The 18,210-nt window shown below is 39.3% G+C and overlaps 1 protein-coding gene across 1 annotated transcript; it reads left to right on the top strand.

Annotated features, from left to right (window-relative positions):
* Positions 1 to 342: 342 nt before the first annotated feature.
* On the top strand, positions 343 to 15,303 carry PSMA5 (proteasome 20S subunit alpha 5). The gene is made up of 9 exons (XM_063297706.1): positions 343 to 537; positions 1,982 to 2,048; positions 5,773 to 5,899; positions 6,814 to 6,881; positions 7,957 to 8,064; positions 8,164 to 8,222; positions 10,392 to 10,494; positions 11,428 to 11,514; positions 15,034 to 15,303. Exons 1-9 carry the CDS (start codon positions 509 to 511, stop codon positions 15,109 to 15,111), a joined length of 726 nt encoding a protein of 241 aa, XP_063153776.1. The 5' UTR covers positions 343 to 508; the 3' UTR covers positions 15,112 to 15,303.
* Positions 15,304 to 18,210: the final 2,907 nt, after the last annotated feature.

The following is an 18,210-nucleotide window of genomic DNA, read 5'->3' as shown; positions in this document are numbered from 1 at the left end:
GATAGCCTCTTATAACTGTTAATGGCAGGATATTTTCCAATAATTCATTTATTTACCAAAATAATGGAGCTACATCTACTACGTCATAACAGAAAGAGAGGTGAGGATGGGGAAAATGCTACGATCAGCTCCCGGCGACACAAAGCGCGCTTATCCTATCCCGCTACGATTACTTTGCTCTTCTAAACTCTCGTCTGGAAGGGCGGGATTGATATCCCTGTAGACCCTGGCAACCGTTAGCCAATCCTAGCTTGGTACGAATCTTCCCAGGACCAATTGCACGATGGCGTTGCAAGCTCCCGCTTCGTTGCTCTATTGGCTAGTAAGCACGCAAGGCGTACGCCACCGAGTTTCACGCATGCGCGGTGTGCGGTGGTGGGTGAAACCGGGTGCTTCGCTGACAGGGCCGCCGCAGTCCCCGGACTAAAGTCGAGGCTCGAACGTGCAACCTCCGCGTCCGGCGCGCGCACTCCTCTTTCCTGGTGCTGCTGCGGCTGCTGTTGCCAGCATGTTCCTCACTCGCTCCGAGTACGACAGGTGAGTGCAGCCAGGACAAGCGGAAGCGCGGCCTGGTTTGGCCGGGGCTGAGTCACTGCGGCGGCCTGTCTTTCCGAGCGACTGGTCCAAAGGCTTCGGAAGGAGTTGAAGCGCCTTCCCTCCTCAAGCTTTCCGGCCTCTGCTTGAGGATCTCCGGTAGTGGTGTGGGTGCGCTTTGCTCCTTTCCTTGGAAAGGAAGCGCTTCGGTCTGACCTCGTGCCTAAAAGCCTGGGAATGGAGAATAGTTTGCCTGCGTGGAAAAAGATCAAGGAATGTGCTTGTACTTGTGGTCTACAGTTTGGAGCGTAAGCGCTCCTCACGTTAGAAACGGAGCTTTCCGGGAGATAGGTGTCCCTCCTGTACTGTCCTGCAGAAGCTTTTCGCAGGCGAAAAAAGTAGCTTTACGTAAATTGAACTGCAAAATTTAAGCTCTGCGGAAGTAAGAGATGTTATTTGTATTTGAAACGATACTTGAAAAAAGTTTCCAATTGCATTTACTCTAAATGTAAGTTAATTGCAAATTTGCTCATTCTTTGTGGGGCGCGTTTTTATAGACCTTTAATTTGCTTTAACTTTGCCTGCTTGTTATCGGATAAAAGAAATGGGAGGGATTGTGACATTTCTCAAGTTTGTTTTTCAGAAGTCAGGCTATCCTGTTCCCTTTGAATACTTTTGATACTGGTAATGCATTTAAGTATTCTTATTCACGGCAGATTGGGCCTAATTGTGTTGTGAAATCACAGTATAATCTTATTTGGAGTACTGTGTAGTCAAGGCCTGAATTGGTTTCCTTAGTCATAATGATGATCCTCAAGCTTTTGCTTTCGGTTATGCTTAGCAGTGATTGGACCTGCTCACTGGAATCAAGTACTGTAATACTTCATTGTTGAATAAACCAAATCATAGACAAATTTAGTTATGCAGAGATTTTCAGATATATTTTTAGAGTATGTTACTTGTGCAAATCAGTGCACTGATAGCCAAACAAACTTTGCCAAGTATTTTTGGCATTACTTTGGGATATTTATCAAGAAGAAAATCAAAGTTTAATTTGGCGGTGACTTTCATAAATCATTTCATTAATTTGTTCATATTTTGCAATATCATAAACTTTCAGCTGTTTTTTCTATATTGGTGGAGCCCAATTTTTTTGCTAGAAAATCTAAGATATGAAAGATGAATATCTGCTACTGTAGTTAATATATAGTTGCCAGGACTGGAAGCTGTTGCTGTATCTTCCATGAATTTGTCCAGTTTCTCTCTGCAAACACACTTGTTGGTTATTATGTTGCAAATTCTATAGTTCAGCTAGATGCAGTCTGAAACATACTTTGTCTTTCTGCCTTTAATTACCTGAAGTTGAACTTTATTGTATAAGTCTGATTCAGGATCTAAATTTCAGGAAATGTTCAGTGTGACTCTGATTCTTTCCTTTCCTTTGCAGAGGTGTGAATACTTTTTCTCCAGAAGGAAGATTATTCCAAGTGGAATATGCCATTGAAGCTATCAAGGTACATTTGAAACTATTGTGCAAAAAGTACCTTGAGCTATTTCATAGAACTGGATGGACTGGAATGGGGGAATCTCAAAACAGTGGATGAAGATTGAGAATACTGTTTGAGCAATACTATCCAATTCTTGTGCACCTTCTTTGAAATAGTGCTGAGATAACTTTTGAACAATCATAATAATTATCCTCCTGTCTTTGGTTGAGACTGGCAGTGTTTCCTGTCATATTCTCTAACTTACCCAGTTGCATCCAATGGAATTCTGTAAATATGTTTAATTAATGTAAATAACTGCGATAATGTGACAGGTTCTGTTGAAAAATGCTCGAGAATTAAATGGTTGTGCAACTTTTTGCAGACAATATTTTGAATCCATAAGAATAAGCTACTTCAGTTCCTCCTTTGTGTGAATGTGATATGGTGACCAATAGTAAGACAAAGCCACTCTCTACCATTTCCCCATTAGATTATGTAGCATGATTTTAATAAGGATATGCAGCAACAGGAGCATCAAGTTACAATGCACTGAGAGCCAAACTGTTGTAGTGATTATAGTGTTGGACTAGGATTACAGTGATGCAGCTTAATGTTGTCACTGAACCATGGAAGTTCAGTGTGTGATTTTGGGCCAGACAGTACAGCCTAGCTCAGAGTTGTAAGGGGAAAAATTGAGAGGGACTGCTTTATACATCATCTTGAGCTTCATAATTCAGAAGAAACATTTTAAACATGGATAATAATAGTAACTACTAGAGGCTTTGAAATTCCTGCAGGGGTTCCTGTAGCCAGAGGAAATGTCATTTTTCAGGCTGTATTTATTGCATATTTGCATGCTTCTTGTTCTGTTTTTCAATTATCTGAAAGATAATCTGATTATATCAAAATTTATACAGTTTGAATAATTATAATTTGTTTTTCATAGTGTGTTGACTTCGTAGGTTGCAAATTTTATACCTTACTATGCATTTAGGTCTTCATTTTCAGAGATTGAAATAATATATATGGTTGTGAAAATTCAGTGTTTTGGCTGTAGTTGTTCCACTGCATTAAATATCACTTTGGGGCATAACAGCAGCTTCAACTGAAATCCTGGATCACCTGTTAATACTGGTCAGGAATAAAATGATTGATATGTGTTGGGTTTGATCAGTAGTCATTATGTTTGGCATGGCAACAGTGCTATTATTTTGCACTGAATGTAATTAAAGTTCAGCTTTCAGTCTGTCAGTCAGAATTGTGGACCCTTGTATATCTGTAAAAAAAAGAGGGAAAAGGCAAATATTCTGCTGTTCATATGCAGCTCAGTATACTAAGCATGATCACTGACTCATTAAGTGCCTACATCTTTCCACAAAGATATTGTAGGTAGTTTCTGGGTAGAGCTGTGTCTCTGAAAAATTGATGACTGACATGATTGATGGATAGACTATTCATAACTGGTATTGTGAGTATCTTATCTGTTGTTTTAGATTCATAATGAGCTAAACAAATGCATTTTATCCATAAATATTTTAAAATATGTTTATTTTAAAACAATTGATTTATATCTGTGGTATAAAAAATAAAGTACAGGGCCATTTCGAGAACCACATCAGGTCCTTGTTGTTCTGAAGGTGACCAGTATTCCACAGTTAAACACAAAAAAATAATCTGCAAGCAAATTAGAGTGTTATGAGGAGATGCATTATATATTTTGTATACAATGATCTTGGGGATTTCCTGAATGGAATGGAGCTGACTTAATCATATAAGTGGTTAACTGGACTTTCTATTGAAAAAGAGTTGATATACCAGATCAATTGGTGCAGTTAATGCAGTTTCTCAAATGTTGTCACATATTGATTCAGGATGAGAGACTGGTAACAATGAGTGAATGGAAAAAAGTATCTTGCTCACTCTTTCTTCTCCCTCATGCCCAGTCCATGATTAGGTTAATCAGCGATGGTCTGATTGTTAGGACACCTGCAATTTGAGGATAAAACATTGACCACTGATTTAAATATTTCGTCTTCAAAGCTCCCCTTTCTCCTCATTTTACATAAACATAATGTTGTGGGAATTGTTTTGGAGTTTTTTGGCATGACTTGCCATGACACATCTGTTATTGCACAAATAGTCTCTAGAGAAACAGTTTAAGAACTTGCATGAATGTCCAGAATCAAAACAGCAAGATCAGTCGTGACCTTCCTGGGTAAATGAAAATCTGTTCCAAATTTTCCATCTCTTCCTTGTGTTCTGGGCTTTGGTTGGATCCACTATACATCCTATCATATTATTTATCAAATAAATTTGTATAGCCGCCCATCTCACAAAAAGTGGCCTTAGGCAGCGTACAACAATCAAATAAAAAAATTATATAAATACAATCATAAAAATATTAAAAAACATTAAAAATATTAAAAAATAAAATACACAAACCACAGGCATGGAGAGGGTGAATATATCAATAGTGGAGCCATCTTAAGATTTTATTGGTTCCCTGGGACCCCCAAGCCTGGTGTCATAACCATGTCTTGAGGGACTTCCAGAACATTATCAGGGATGGAACTAATCTGACATGGGGGGTAGAATGTTCCATAAGACGGGCACCATGGCAGAGAAGTCCTGCCTCCTGGGACCCACCAAATATAAGTCCCTGGCAAATGGTACTTGCAGCGTGCCTTCTCTGCCAAATCTAATGGGACAAGCTGATGTAATTGGGGAGAGGTGGTCCCTCAAATAACCCAGTCCTATGCCATGAAGGGCTTTAAAGTTAAAACCAGCACTTTTAATTGGGCCCAGGAACAAACTGGCAACCAGTGTAGCTCGTGGAGCAGAGGTGTGGCATGTGCTATTCTGGGAGCATGCATAACTGCCTACACCACCACATTCTGTACCAGTTGAAGCTTTCGGATACTCTTCAAGGGCAGCCCCATGTAAAGTACATTACAGTAATCCAATCTGGAGGTGACCAGGGCATGAGTGACTGTGAACAGGGCCTCCCAATCCAGGAATGAGCACAACTGGTACACAACATGGAGCTGTGCAAAGGCCCTCTTAGCCATGACTGCTACCTGCTCCTCTAGCAGGGGTTGTGAGTCTTGGAAGACCCCCAGATTGTGCGCTGGGTCTGTCTGGGACAGTGTAACCCCATTCAGGTGGCATGGTCCTAGAATCAGTAGGCCCCAAAACCCAAAACCACTCAGTCTTGCCAGGGTTCAGCTGAAGCCTGTTATTCCCCATTCAGACCCTCACAACCTCCAGGCACCAGGATAAGACGGTCACAGCATCAGTTAATTTGCCAGGGGCAGAGATATATAACTGGATATCATCAGCATCCTGATGATGCCTCATCCCATGTCGATGGATGAGCTCACCCAGTGGCCTCATGTAGATATTGAATGGGAGAGGAGAGAGCACTGAACTCTGCAGAACCCCACATAGTAGGGACTGAGGGCAGGACCTCTCCTCCCCAATCACCACCGACTGGAGATATGTATTAATATAGTGTAATGTAGTATAGCGTAATATATATATTATATAAATAAATAAATAACACCTATAAATAAATAAAAATATAATTTATATATAATACTATACGTATATAATATATAATATTCTTCTGAAATTCTGTGTCTGATTATCATAGATCGTATGTGGTGAGTATTTCTTAGATTGTATAGTGTGAATACACAGTTCTGTTAAAAAGTGGTTTTTAATTGTTTTGTTTTATTTTATTTTTTGGTAGCTTGGTTCCACAGCAATTGGAATCCAGACATCAGAAGGAGTTTGTCTGGCTGTGGAGAAGAGGATCACTTCCCCACTTATGGAGCCAAGCAGTATTGAGAAAATTGTAGAAATTGATTCTCATATAGGTAAGAATGAAAGTTAATTCCTAAGAAAAGACTGCAATGTAATTGCAGTGTAGATATGAATAAAAGTCTTTCTTTGGTGATCTTCTAATTCCTCTAATATGAGCTTATGTGTAGATTTCTTTTGGTGTGAAATTCGTATTTACTAGCGATGGTCATTGGTTTACTAGGCTCCGAATCAGCATGACGTAGATGCAGGTGTAGAAAACAGAAGCAACTTGCTTCTATATGACCTTACTAGTAAAGGTTTGTCTCCAAATATAGAAATTGGAGAGCTGGGAATTGCAGTGTATGCTCTTGATCCCCAGCCAACTCCTCTGTTGGAAGCTCATTGATTGGACCTCTAATGTTAGTTTGCCCTCTGTACTCAAGGCAGTTTCTTTTACATAGACATGCAGACACCTCTGATGAGAATTGGCACTAGAGTTCATTTGTATCTACCTTTCTCTGTGTTTAACAGTAATGTGAGCTATTTTAATGTAGTCTTGAACAATGGTATTGGCTAACAAAGATAATTAACAAACAAATATGACTGACAAATATTGTGAGGTATCTGTACCTATAGTCATTTGACCTGCCCTTCTTTCTCATGCAAGTGCATGAACTTTGTTTATGAGAAATTAGATTTTAAGCTTTTACGATTTTTTTAGGAGTGTCACTGTGCATGTGGATGGATGACCAAAAGCACATTGTATATTTGAACGTTCAGGAAGCCTTTGAAAAAGCTCCTCAACAAATGCTCCTAAGCAAACTCTGCTACTTAGCATAAAAGGACAGATTATTTTCCATTTTTTAAAGAAAGTTGCAAGAATGTAGATAAATGAGACAATTTTCAAATTGGAGACACCAGTCAGTGATGTCTCTCAGGGATCAGTGTTGGGGCTGGTACTTTTTAATTTATATCTCCTTTTTTTTAGGTTGTGCAATGAGTGGTTTGATAGCCGATGCAAAGACATTAATTGACAAAGCAAGAGTTGAGACACAGGTAAAACTCAAGTGCTGATCTTGGTGCATCTTGCTTTTCTTCAACTCCTTTTTTTTAGCAAATTAGTTACTCACTCATTAGACTTAAACATGGCAACAGAGCTGAAAAGAAAACAGTTTAAATTTCATGTGAAAAGAATATGCAAAACTCAAGAGTGATTTGAGAAAGTGAAAATAAGATTCCAGGACTGTATATCCCTCATTCTTCTCTTGTCATTAATTATTTACATTTACCTGAATATTAGAAGAATCTGTGATGTAAGAAAGTGCTCTGCTGTCATGGCTTTAGGAATTTCGGTATCTCTCTCTGAACTGAGTTTGAAAACATTTGAATAGTCTTATTTGCCTTTTAAAATTCTCTATCCAATAAAGAAAAAAAAACATGTAAAATTTAGGGAATAAGTACACTTTAGGATACAAGTGAAACTGTTTTCTAAGTAATCAATCTTTAGCTTCATAATTGTCAAGACTCTTCTTGCTATGGAAGTGTGATTAAATTGAAAATGTGTTCCAGTGAATGGTTTCCCATAATCTTTCTAAGTTAACCATCTTTGGCTCAAGGAGCTCTTTCAGATCACTCTTAACGGCATATAAATCATTTTTCTGTGAGTGGTTTCTGCACAGATGGCAAAATATTTAAACTACTCAACTATGGGATATTGATTCTGTGATTGCAGTTGTGAAATTAGCTTCCTTTCATGTAATTAGGTCACCATAAACTGCCATCTGCATAGGAACTGCTCATGGTAGAGGGCTTCCCATGTGACTGGAAACATTTAAAAGAACTTCAACCAAGCTTGAATTGAAAACGCGGACCATTTTATTCCTAGTACATATCTATTCTAAAAGAAATAAAAATTAGCCATGAATCATGAATCATTAAGTTCTTGCCCCAAATCTTTATTGTGCATTCATGGTGCCACATTGCAGTTGATTTGCATATTACTCTTTTGTGCATTTTTTCCTATGGTTGGAATTTTGGCTCAAGTTTATTTGGCTGCAGATTGTATGTGTATTAAAAAAGAAAATGTATCGTTTATGAAAAGAGATATATAGGTCTCTCTCTATCATCTCAGAATCACTGGTTTACATACAATGAAATCATGACTGTGGAGAGTGTGACACAAGCTGTGTCCAACTTAGCGTTACAGTTTGGAGAAGAAGATGCTGATCCAGGTGCAATGGTAAGTATGTCAGTTATTTGCTGAATGTACATCTTTGGCAATTGCACTATCCAGTTAGTAGGTCATTAAATGCCTGATCCTTCTATGATTTCATTCTAGTCAAGGCCATTTGGTGTGGCATTACTCTTTGGAGGAGTCGATGAAAAAGGACCTCAACTGTAAGTTGGCCTTTGTTTCTTCACTCTGATTATTTGTGTGTTCAAATCTAGACTGCTTATATTACTGCTGCTTAATTAGGAGACAGAATACCATAGAGTTCTACAAAAATCAACATGCAAATCAAGGAGAATGTCATAGATATAGACTGGATTGGATGGTAAAAATACGATCAATTTGATTTTGATATGAAGGCATGAGCTACTTGTATCTATCAATAACGTGGAAAAACAAGAAATTCAACGGCTCTTCTATAGATATATGCCCAAAAGCTGTTTGAATGGCACTTTGTATAGAATGACTTCTGTATAGGTGTAAACTTCTGATAATGAAAAATTCAATGAAAATAAAGGGAAGGAGCAAGTTTCCTTTAGGTTGTTGGTTTTTTGTTTTTATTTTCAGAAGAACTGGCAGACCCTGAGGTAATCTAATATCTGTAATCTTCTGTGGCATTCTTTAGGTGGTGTTTAAGACAGCCCTTGTAACTAGAAGCACTACATATTTCACAGTTCCAAGCACGTTTTAAATGAGAAAGCTCTCCTAAATTTCACAGGGGGAGCAGCTCGGTTAAGAGTGCAAGAAAGGCTTGAGAATGAGAATGAGAAAGGGAAAGCTTGTACCATTGCCACCTCCAAAAGGAGGTGGGGAAAAAAATAATCCTAAATTGCAAAATAACATTAAACTTTTATATCTGCTGATTTTTTAAATAATCTTCATTGTGGTCATTAACCAGCACAATTTACCTTATATAAAAATGTTTGAAGGAGAGCATAGACTATAGCTAAAGGGTTATATATTGCATTTTAATAAACTTGGATTTCTTTAACTTTTAGGCTGTCTTTTCTCCTCTCTTATTTTCAACTTATTCTTCAACAATTGAATACTGTTTCATGCTAGGAACAGGAGATAGTTGATAGCAGCTGTTTAACAACAAACTGTTCTTTATTAAAACAACCAAATGAAAAATGCTATTTATTGTACCTAAAAGATGTGTTTAAAGAACATGAACTGTTAGAGTTTGTAAGATATTTTATCAGATGCTGAAATTTACTAAATGGCTTCAAGAAAAATTGGTAATTTATTTCAATTTTGAACCACCCTAAGGATTTTTTTTACTGTCAGTGGGTTTCTATAATGAGAACTCAGTAATGCCTATAGAGATTTTTGTTCACACAATTACATTGCTGTCTTCTGTGCCTTCATATTTATTCACTCAGTTTAATGTGCTTGCAGACCAGTCATTTTGCTACTAGATAAATGTCCAGTAACCTGTTCTTCAGTGGATAACTTTGATAAAATCATATATACCATTTGTAGGATTGTGGGTGTACCAGTAATTGCATGAGCTACAGGAGCTTAAATCCTGAAGAAACATTCAAAAATCTGAAAGGTGCAAAAAATAGCAAGGATTGGATTCCTAAGACTCTTCTAGAAGAAGAGAAGGGCGGTGATACTTGCTTATTTCCCAGTATATGCTCTGCCAAAGGGAGGGGGATGTGCTTTAGAAGAATGTAGAATACTCCAGTACAATATGGGGATGGTGCTGGGGGCTTCAGAGGAGAAGGAAAGTGTAAAACTAATTTCTGCAGCACAGTCTTGGTCATTTTAATAAATAAAAGGACATGTCTGATTTCAGTCTTAAGTTTTATAAAAAAACAAAATAAATAGAATTGATTTGATTTTAAACCTAAAAATGCCTGTGTGTGTGTGTGAATTTAATACAGGTTATATTTTTGTGGCTATTAAAAGAACAAGAAAATCCTAAGCTTTATTTACATCCAAAGTGTCCTTTTCTTTTTTCTTTTGAATTGAAGGCATTTCTTCTCACCAGGCTGTCCAGATGATGTCTTTTTGGCAGGTTCTCCTTTAAAAGAAAGCCAAGTGCTGCAACACTGCCGGGACAATCCAATTCAGATGTAGATCACCATGAAACATTTTCTGGCTCTAAGCCCTGTAGATCTGTGGCTGTCCCTACTAGTCTCCCAAATATGTTGGATATAATAGTTTGATTATGATACGCACATGCATACGTGCACAGTCTGTTCCTAGAACAGTTTATCTTATCTTTCAAATGTAACCCACAGAGTAAACTGCAGACTTTATATCTTTTTAAGTGTGTGCTTGGCATATGATGATTTGTTCATTTTCCTATCTTTTATTTATGTGTGTAGATTTCATATGGATCCGTCTGGGACTTTTGTACAGTGTGATGCAAGAGCAATTGGATCAGCTTCAGAAGGTGCACAAAGCTCACTGCAAGAGATTTATCATAAGGTAAAAGCCCATTTCATCTGGTCTTACTCTTTACTGCAGCTCCTTGATGAAAGAAGAGAGATAAAGGGAACAAATGTGGTTTTTATTTTAGCAGTACCCAAAAGATCCTGTTGTTTGGCTTTCTGAACCCTTTAAAGGAATGTAGTAAATCAGCTGTAACATTTTTACAGTGTTCTGGAATCACCTTTGTTATGGATACTATCAATTTAATTTTAAATTATTTATTAATTATTGGATTATTAATTTAGTAAAAATTAATCATTACTTTAATTAATACATTTGGGCAATTTAGAAAGTGCCATGTAGTTATTTGCCTATGACATCTGAATATTTTTTTTCAACATACTTACAGGCTCCAAGTATCTAAACTGGTTTTGGATCTGGGAGGTTCACAGGTGTAGAACTTTTTAGAGAAATATGAAAAGTTTCCTTTTGAGACATTTTAAATTAGATCTGTTTGTCAGTTTGACAAACTGAAAGTGCAGTACTTGCCTTCTCTGTATTTTGCCTTCTTGACCAACAAGTCAGGATTAGTAATTTAATCTCGTGCCTAAACAAGAACCTATATTATCTTTAAATTAATATGTCACTTATGACATGTCAGATGACTGAAACCTGCAGCTCTCAACCATAAAGTTATTTTCACAACAGTGAGCTGTATCTAACTGTACCCACAGATTTCTTTGAATACTTTTCAAAGAATTAATATCTAATTATATAAATTCAATTTAGACTAGTGTGTGCAGCAAGAGCACTGTCCAGCCATTCATTTCTATATAATGGTAGACAGAGCTTACAGTATTATATATGCCATTACTGATTATTCTAGCATTTGTTTAATTCAAGAGAATTATCCAGTCAATGTGATAAGCTACAGCAACTTGATGGCTATCATACTGTATTGCCCTTAAGTTTCACAACTTCTGTCTACAGTCAATGACACTGAAAGATGCAATCAAGTCATCCCTTATAATTCTAAAACAAGTTATGGAAGAAAAGCTGAATGCAACTAATATTGAGGTATGTTAATCAATTTGTTAAAAGTTTTCCAACTATGTCCATGTTAAGGGAATTTCAGCACAGATGTTGAGGTAGCTTAGATTTGCTATGGATGGTATGTTGTGTCCAATCCTTTTTGTGTAGGATTGTAGGAATTTTGAAGGTTACATATTTGGCTCTGCTGCTTGAGAGTTGATATTCCTGAGATTAGAGAGTTGAGATCTTTGTAATGAAATAGTGACAGATTTAGCTATATTCCAACTTCTTAATATCTTGATGGCAAAGGAAAGATTCTTTCCTGCCATAGTAGCAAAAACTGATGCAGTGTGAATAAATTGAGTGCTTAAAATCTGGTTCTCAGAGTTTTGTCATCTGGAAATGCATTTCCTGGTTGTGGGTGGCATCTTTTATCATATGAGCAGATGACTGCTCACATATCAGGACTCTGTCCTTTTTTCTTTCCCCGGCCCCCACCATGGGATCAAAATATTTCCCGTGGGGTGGGGGGAACTTCCATAAAAGATTTGAAAGTGAAGAGGGGCTACAGAGGAAGGGGAAAATCACCCCCATTTTCTCAGTAGAAATCTCCCTTCCTGTTGATACTAAGATACCATTGAAACTTGCCATGTCCGTTTGAAAATATAACAGATCTCAGAGCAGAGTTATATTTTTCTGCAAAATCCACTGCTAGAAGTCCAAATCCTTGGAGCCTTCAGAAAGATTTCTAGAAAAAGCCAAATGTGTATGGTGCCTTGTTGCCACCATAACAGCTTTAGTAGCAACTTCCCTTGCTCAGAAACACTTTTTGGTAGTTAAATTTGAAGGAATGAAATTCAGTTTGTTTCCAAGATTTTCTTATTATAATTTCTGCAGTATGGATTTTGTGGCATCTGCATCAAGAAATGAAGGAAGCTATTTACTGACAACTAGGTAATAAATAAATAGCTATAAATAATAAATTAAAAATAATTAGGGCATAAATAAATAGCCAGTTTGATGTAGTGGTTAAGGTGCTGGCCTAGAAGCCAGGACACTGAATTCTAGGCCTCTCTCAGGCAGGAAAGCCAGCTGGGTGACCTTGGGCCAGTCATTCTCAGCACAACTCACATCACAAGGTTGTTGTGGGGAAAATAGGCAGGAATATTAAGTATGTCCATTGCCTTAAGTTATATATAAAAAGGTATAATAATAATAATAATAATAATAATAATAATAATTCTGCCCTAGCCAACATTTAGCTGCTGGTCCTAAGTATTTGCAAAATATACTGTTCTTCTTTTGGACCATTCAGATCTAGCCATACTAGGATAGGTTTTCACTCACATAATTAACTTCTGAAAGCTCCTGAAATAGCCAGATTGGCATGGTCAGGAGAAAGAACAGTAGTTTTTGCATGTGCTTAGTAGATTCCTAACACTAGATGACTCAAGTTCCATCTAATTCAATGTTCTACTAACTAATCAAATAGACAGGTAACTTGGACAGTTGAAGATAGAAAACTTTCTGTTCTCTAACAGCTGGAATTGAAAGACATACTGCTTTGATGCCAGAAATGCCATATAACTGTTTTTGACGAATTGTCATTGAGGTTGAATTCGTCTTAAGTCCTTCTAAAAACCACTATCTTAGGTGGCCACCATCAATGCCTTTGGCAGCAAATTATTCAAAGATAAACTTTCTTTTGGTGGTTTAAAGCTATTGTCAGTGGGTACATTCACATATTATATTAACATTCCTAAAATTTCTGGCTTACTGTCAGATTGAATGAGTGGGGTATTGATTGCTTGGGTCCTCCTGCCAGTGAACACAAGAAACTAAAGCAGGAAAAAAAATCATGGTTTGTTTATTGTGATAGCTGTTCTAGGTTTATTCCCCTCATAGGAAATCAGAATTAGAAGCCAGGTTTGTTTTAAATTTGACTACTTGTTACTTTGAGAGAGACAAATAAGTTTAAACATCAAAACTTGCAAGGAGCTTGTTGGTTTTTTTAGTTGCTACTGCTGAAAGAAGGAACCAGATAGAAACAATCAAGCACCATGTATCAGTTGTATTTATTGTGACATTCAAATATGGCCAGGGTGGGAAGCTCAGGAACCAGCATATATTGAGGGCTTGGAAGAAGGCTGTGGCAGAGCCTAGTGACTGTAGGTGATCTTAAAAAAGAACCAAGCACATCAGTTCCCATTTGTACTTGGATAGTAGATAGCCACTGAAAGTAGCTTTAAAACCAACAGAAATTGTTAAGTGAATTGCATGAAGGTGTCAAGAAATCACTAAAGCTGAGGGAGTTAGAACTAAAGTGCTGTCACTGCACATGTTAATGTAATTTGATTTATTGCATGATATTCTGACTTAATGTCCAGAATGAGCTTAAGATAGTGGTCTCTCTCCAGAACAGAAATCTGCCGGCAAGTTTTTGATATAACACAAGTTTTTGATATAACAGTGGATATGGGGCTATAGGGGATTCTTACTGGTGTGTTCTTGATTGGCACCCACATCTTCCCAGTACAATACCTTTCACCACCTCCCCTTCCTCCTCTCAACAATTGTCAGTATTCTGGCTTGTTTCTTGCTGTGTTGATCTTTAAACGTTGGATTGCCAATGCATTCCCACTAGCCTGCCCCCCACCACCTGGTTTTCCTAGTACCTTCCCCTTCTTCCATCCCTCACCTTCCCTCAGTCACAAGTGCTGAGGTTGCTGCATGGCATTTTTGATGAAAATAAATGAAACCCTGCACGGACCTTCCACCCCCCACCCCCAATCGTCCCAGCATATTTCTTTCCTCCCTCCTCTGCCTTCTTTCAGCCAATGCAGTAGTGTCTGTGCCTGTTCCATACTGAGATGATCTCATCAGTAAGGAACAGACTCCGGGTGCAACTTACCTCACCAGCCTGGTGCTTTCCAGTCTTCCCAGTCCCTCCCCTCCCCTGCCCCCCCCCGCCTTCCCTCAGCTGCTCGTGACTGCACATGCCATTGTCAAGGAGACCTCTCAGCTCCCACTCTTACTCACCACTCAGTTTTGCCCAGAGCAGCTGCATTTTGATTACTTTTCAGAACAAACAGCCCTGTGCTGATTCCATATATGGACCAAAGATCTGAAACATGCATGTTTTGGTTTAGGCACAGACTACCACAGATCAGCTGTTTTATGCAGCAAGAGCTTGTGCACAGAATATATTGCACAGCCCTACTTTTCCCCTGTTTTATTGAACAAAGAAGAACTTGCATGGGCCAGATTCAAGTTTTGTTGGAGCAGTGTGTGGATAAAAATCTTTGTTTACCCTGATGAAGCTAAACTTAAGCAAAGCTAGTAGAGCTTTTGTAGTTTCTGCTTTTGCTCTGAAGAACTAGAGCATGTTAGAAATAATTTTGTTTTCAGAAAGGTATTAGGGTGGAAAGATCTACAAGCCAAAAGTGTTCAGATAATCCAATAGTAGTGTCAGTTTCATGTGCAATAATCTATCTCCTGTATGTCAAGGGCTGCTACTTTCTAATGTTAATAAGTATTTATAACTTGCCTCTGCTGTCCTTGCAGCTTGCAACAGTGCAGCCTGGGAAGAAATTCCATATGTACACAAAGGAAGAACTTGAAGATGTCATCAAAGATATTTGATGAGAGGAGGAGCTCTCCAACTGCCTCATTCCCTGACCACAGCAAACTGAATCTTCAGTTTTTTCCAGTGCCCGTAACTTTATTTCAGCAGCACGTATGCCTGCTCTTAAAGGCGCAAAGATTTTTTTACAGTTTCTGTACATAAAGATCTTCAACAAGAGGAAACTAGAATAAATCATTTTGTTATTCTTACGTCACTAATTCTTTAATAAAGTTCTGCGGTGGGAGGAATGCTTAAAATTAGTGGTTAGAGTAGATGTGTCTTCCAAATGTTTTCTTCCTCCTAGATGAAATTTGGTTTTCTCAGGGACACATAAGAGAGGATAAAAATTAATTGCCTCCATCTTCCATGCACAAATATATTTTGAGTACTTTATTATTTAGTAACTGATGCTTTAATAGGATAAAATAGCCCCAATTGGTTGCAGATTTTGCTCTATTTTTTAAGCACACAGTGCAATCTGATCCTAGCAACAGTGACCACATTGCTGGTTTGTGGAATGCTGAATTGAAACACAGTCAGTGGGATTAAAGCAGCAGTTGAGTAGAGCAATAAATCATTATAGAGAAGGGATCCCTTGGGAGAATATTTTAGGGCCTCATAGCCTCCTTTTCACACTGAAAGATTGCCTCCCAAAAGTCAGTACAGCTTAAACTACTGTACATACAGTTAAAATTACTGTATGTTACTTCCCTTATGTTGCCTAATTGCTGGTATCTGGTGTCTTTCTAATATTACCAGTAGGCTAAACTTTCTTCCTTTTCTGGATGGCATGATAGTAACCAAACTCCCAGACATGTGGCCTTCAAAAGTCATTTCTGGAGCTCCCATTTTTAGCCTTTTAAATGACACAGCTCCCTCATGTGGAACATAAGATAACATGGCAATATATTTAAGCAAATGAATCAGTTCTGATTACCTTCTTGATATGTAATGAATTATTCAATCAGTTATTTACAACCAAAGGTAAAACTTAAAAATAAAACCTAGAGGAAAAAATAGGTAAAAAGAAACGAGATTGAATTTTTCATAATTTTTCTATTTCTATTTTTGTTATGATGCCAAGGCGGATGTCAAAAGTCATTTCTGGTAGTGAGGCTTGATGTTTTTTAGGGCTTTTGGTATGTTAGAGATAGTGTGTGGACATTAGATGGGGTCTCAGAGTGATTGGCTTCCAGCAGTGACTTGGGGCAAAGTGTGGGCCAGCAGAAGAAATGGGAGAGGAGGCAGTGGGGTGAGCAGCCAGGGAAGAACAGCTCCACTTGCATCTCCCCAGGCAGTGGACAGATGGTGTAGTGGTAGGCTGGATTTGTGCAGAGAGCAGGCGGCAAGCAGTGGAATCTGGCAGCACTGCAGATCAACGGTATTTGACTCAGCTGCCTGGCAGGGCAAGATGGAGCTGGGAGACACAGCAGATCACATCCACTCCAGAAGGAGTGGATGGAGACGAACTCCTCTGCTCTTGCCCTCCATTTGTGGCTGGTGCTTGGGGTTGAGTGGAGACTGGTCAGCTTAGTGCAAAGAAGTGGCAGTGGCTATGGCGTCCTGGCAGCGGGAGTCCTTGGTGTAATGGGGGACTTGGATGTCCAGTGGATGACAGCAGTGGGAGTGGGAACAAGTTGATAGTCTTACGTGAGAACCAACTTGTGTCCTGAGGCTTCAGCCTGACTAGTCACATGTTGCATTAGCCATTTTGGTGGCCCTTGTCATCTTCCTCAGACTCTGGACTGGACTGGAATTAGCCCTGTAGTTGGTAGGCCAGGGCAGATTCAAATGTTTTACCAAGAAATAAAAAAGGTTACATTGTGGATGCTGGTGCCATGAGAGGAGAGATCTGGACTGGTGCGGGGGAGGACTGTTTTGGGAAGTGTAGACAAAGGCTGGATTTGTCTACCACCCTGAAATGAGAGAGAAGTGGGGGAGGGGTAATACTGCCCACCAGGCCTGTTGGTTATGTTTTTTTCTTCCTGGGTGAGAATGGGGTGGGGGTGGGGTTAAAGAGTAGAGAGGAAGAGTGATTGAGTGAATGGTGAAGGACAGAGGTGTTGCCCATGCTTTAGGCGCTGAATGTTATATAGAAGTGCCAGTATCTGGACAGGATTTATTTGTCCTTGTGCTGCATGTGTTGGTGGATGGATCCCTTTGGCTTGGGATGGGAGGTCAAAAGGTGGGGAGAATTGGATGATGAGATGAGAGAGCAGGGGGAATATTGCAGTGGTGTCAGGCATGGGGAGATATGGAATGAGACAGGGCAGATAGCTCTTGGGAAGTCAATATAGGTGCCTAAGAACAATACTGTTCTAAACCCTGGTGCTCAAGCTGCCCAAGACCTGGTCTCCAGAGCTACAGCAGCCCTGGCTTCCAGCTGCTGCTACTCAATGCTTGGTTGGCCTGTAATAAAGCTTATCTCAACACCTTATCATGGGTCTTATGGATAAGAGGGCCAACCTAGCATGTATCACTGAAATCTAGTGGGGCACAGAGGGTTCCCCTCTCAGAGATGTGCCCTTCCAGGTTCTGGGTGTGGCACTAGCTACAACTACAAGGCAGGGTTGGGGGTGTGGTTGTTATCAGAGACTCTGGTGCCCTTAGGGGCACTGCCCAAGACATAGCCAGATGTGAGACCCTGTTCGTGAAATTGGGCCATAAGGACCACTTGGGGCTGCTGCCTGCTTACCTTTTTCCCTGCAGTATAGTGGTGTCCCTGCTGAACATCTGATCTCTAGCTGAATTGGTAGACTCCCCAGGTTTATGACCCTCAGGGACTTCTTTGACCCCAGAGTCAGATGCGGCTCCAGAGTTCATGGCCACCATGGACCTGGTCCAACTTACTGAGGGCTTAACTCGAAGCAGAGGTCACACATTAGTTCTGTTTTTTGTCTTGGGGCAATGGAGTTGTGATCTGGAGTTGTGGGATATTAACATCAATCCCTTGCCATGGACAGATCATGCCAGATCACACCCTCTCCCACTTCAGGGAGCTAGGGCATATTTGGCCCACCCCAGGTAACTGATGGACCTAGTGCGGTTACAGAGAGAACTTGGGGTTCTTCCTGCTGAGGCTTTGCATGCAGCCGAACACGGATCCTCAGAGCTCC

Source organism: Candoia aspera, chromosome 3, assembly GCF_035149785.1.
Source record: "Candoia aspera isolate rCanAsp1 chromosome 3, rCanAsp1.hap2, whole genome shotgun sequence".
NCBI classification, from domain to species: domain Eukaryota; kingdom Metazoa; phylum Chordata; class Lepidosauria; order Squamata; family Boidae; genus Candoia; species Candoia aspera.
The sequence above is the reverse complement of the archived record's forward strand: the minus strand, read 5'-3'. Positions and strand labels throughout refer to the sequence as shown.

Coding starts and splice junctions, on each gene's coding strand:
- PSMA5 (XM_063297706.1), top strand. CDS start 509: ATGTTCCTCACTCGCTCCGAGTACGACAG. Junction 8,223..10,391: donor GATGAAAAAGGACCTCAACT/GTAAGTTGGCCT, acceptor TTATGTGTGTAG/ATTTCATATGGATCCGTCTG. Junction 11,515..15,033: donor TGAATGCAACTAATATTGAG/GTATGTTAATCA, acceptor CTGTCCTTGCAG/CTTGCAACAGTGCAGCCTGG.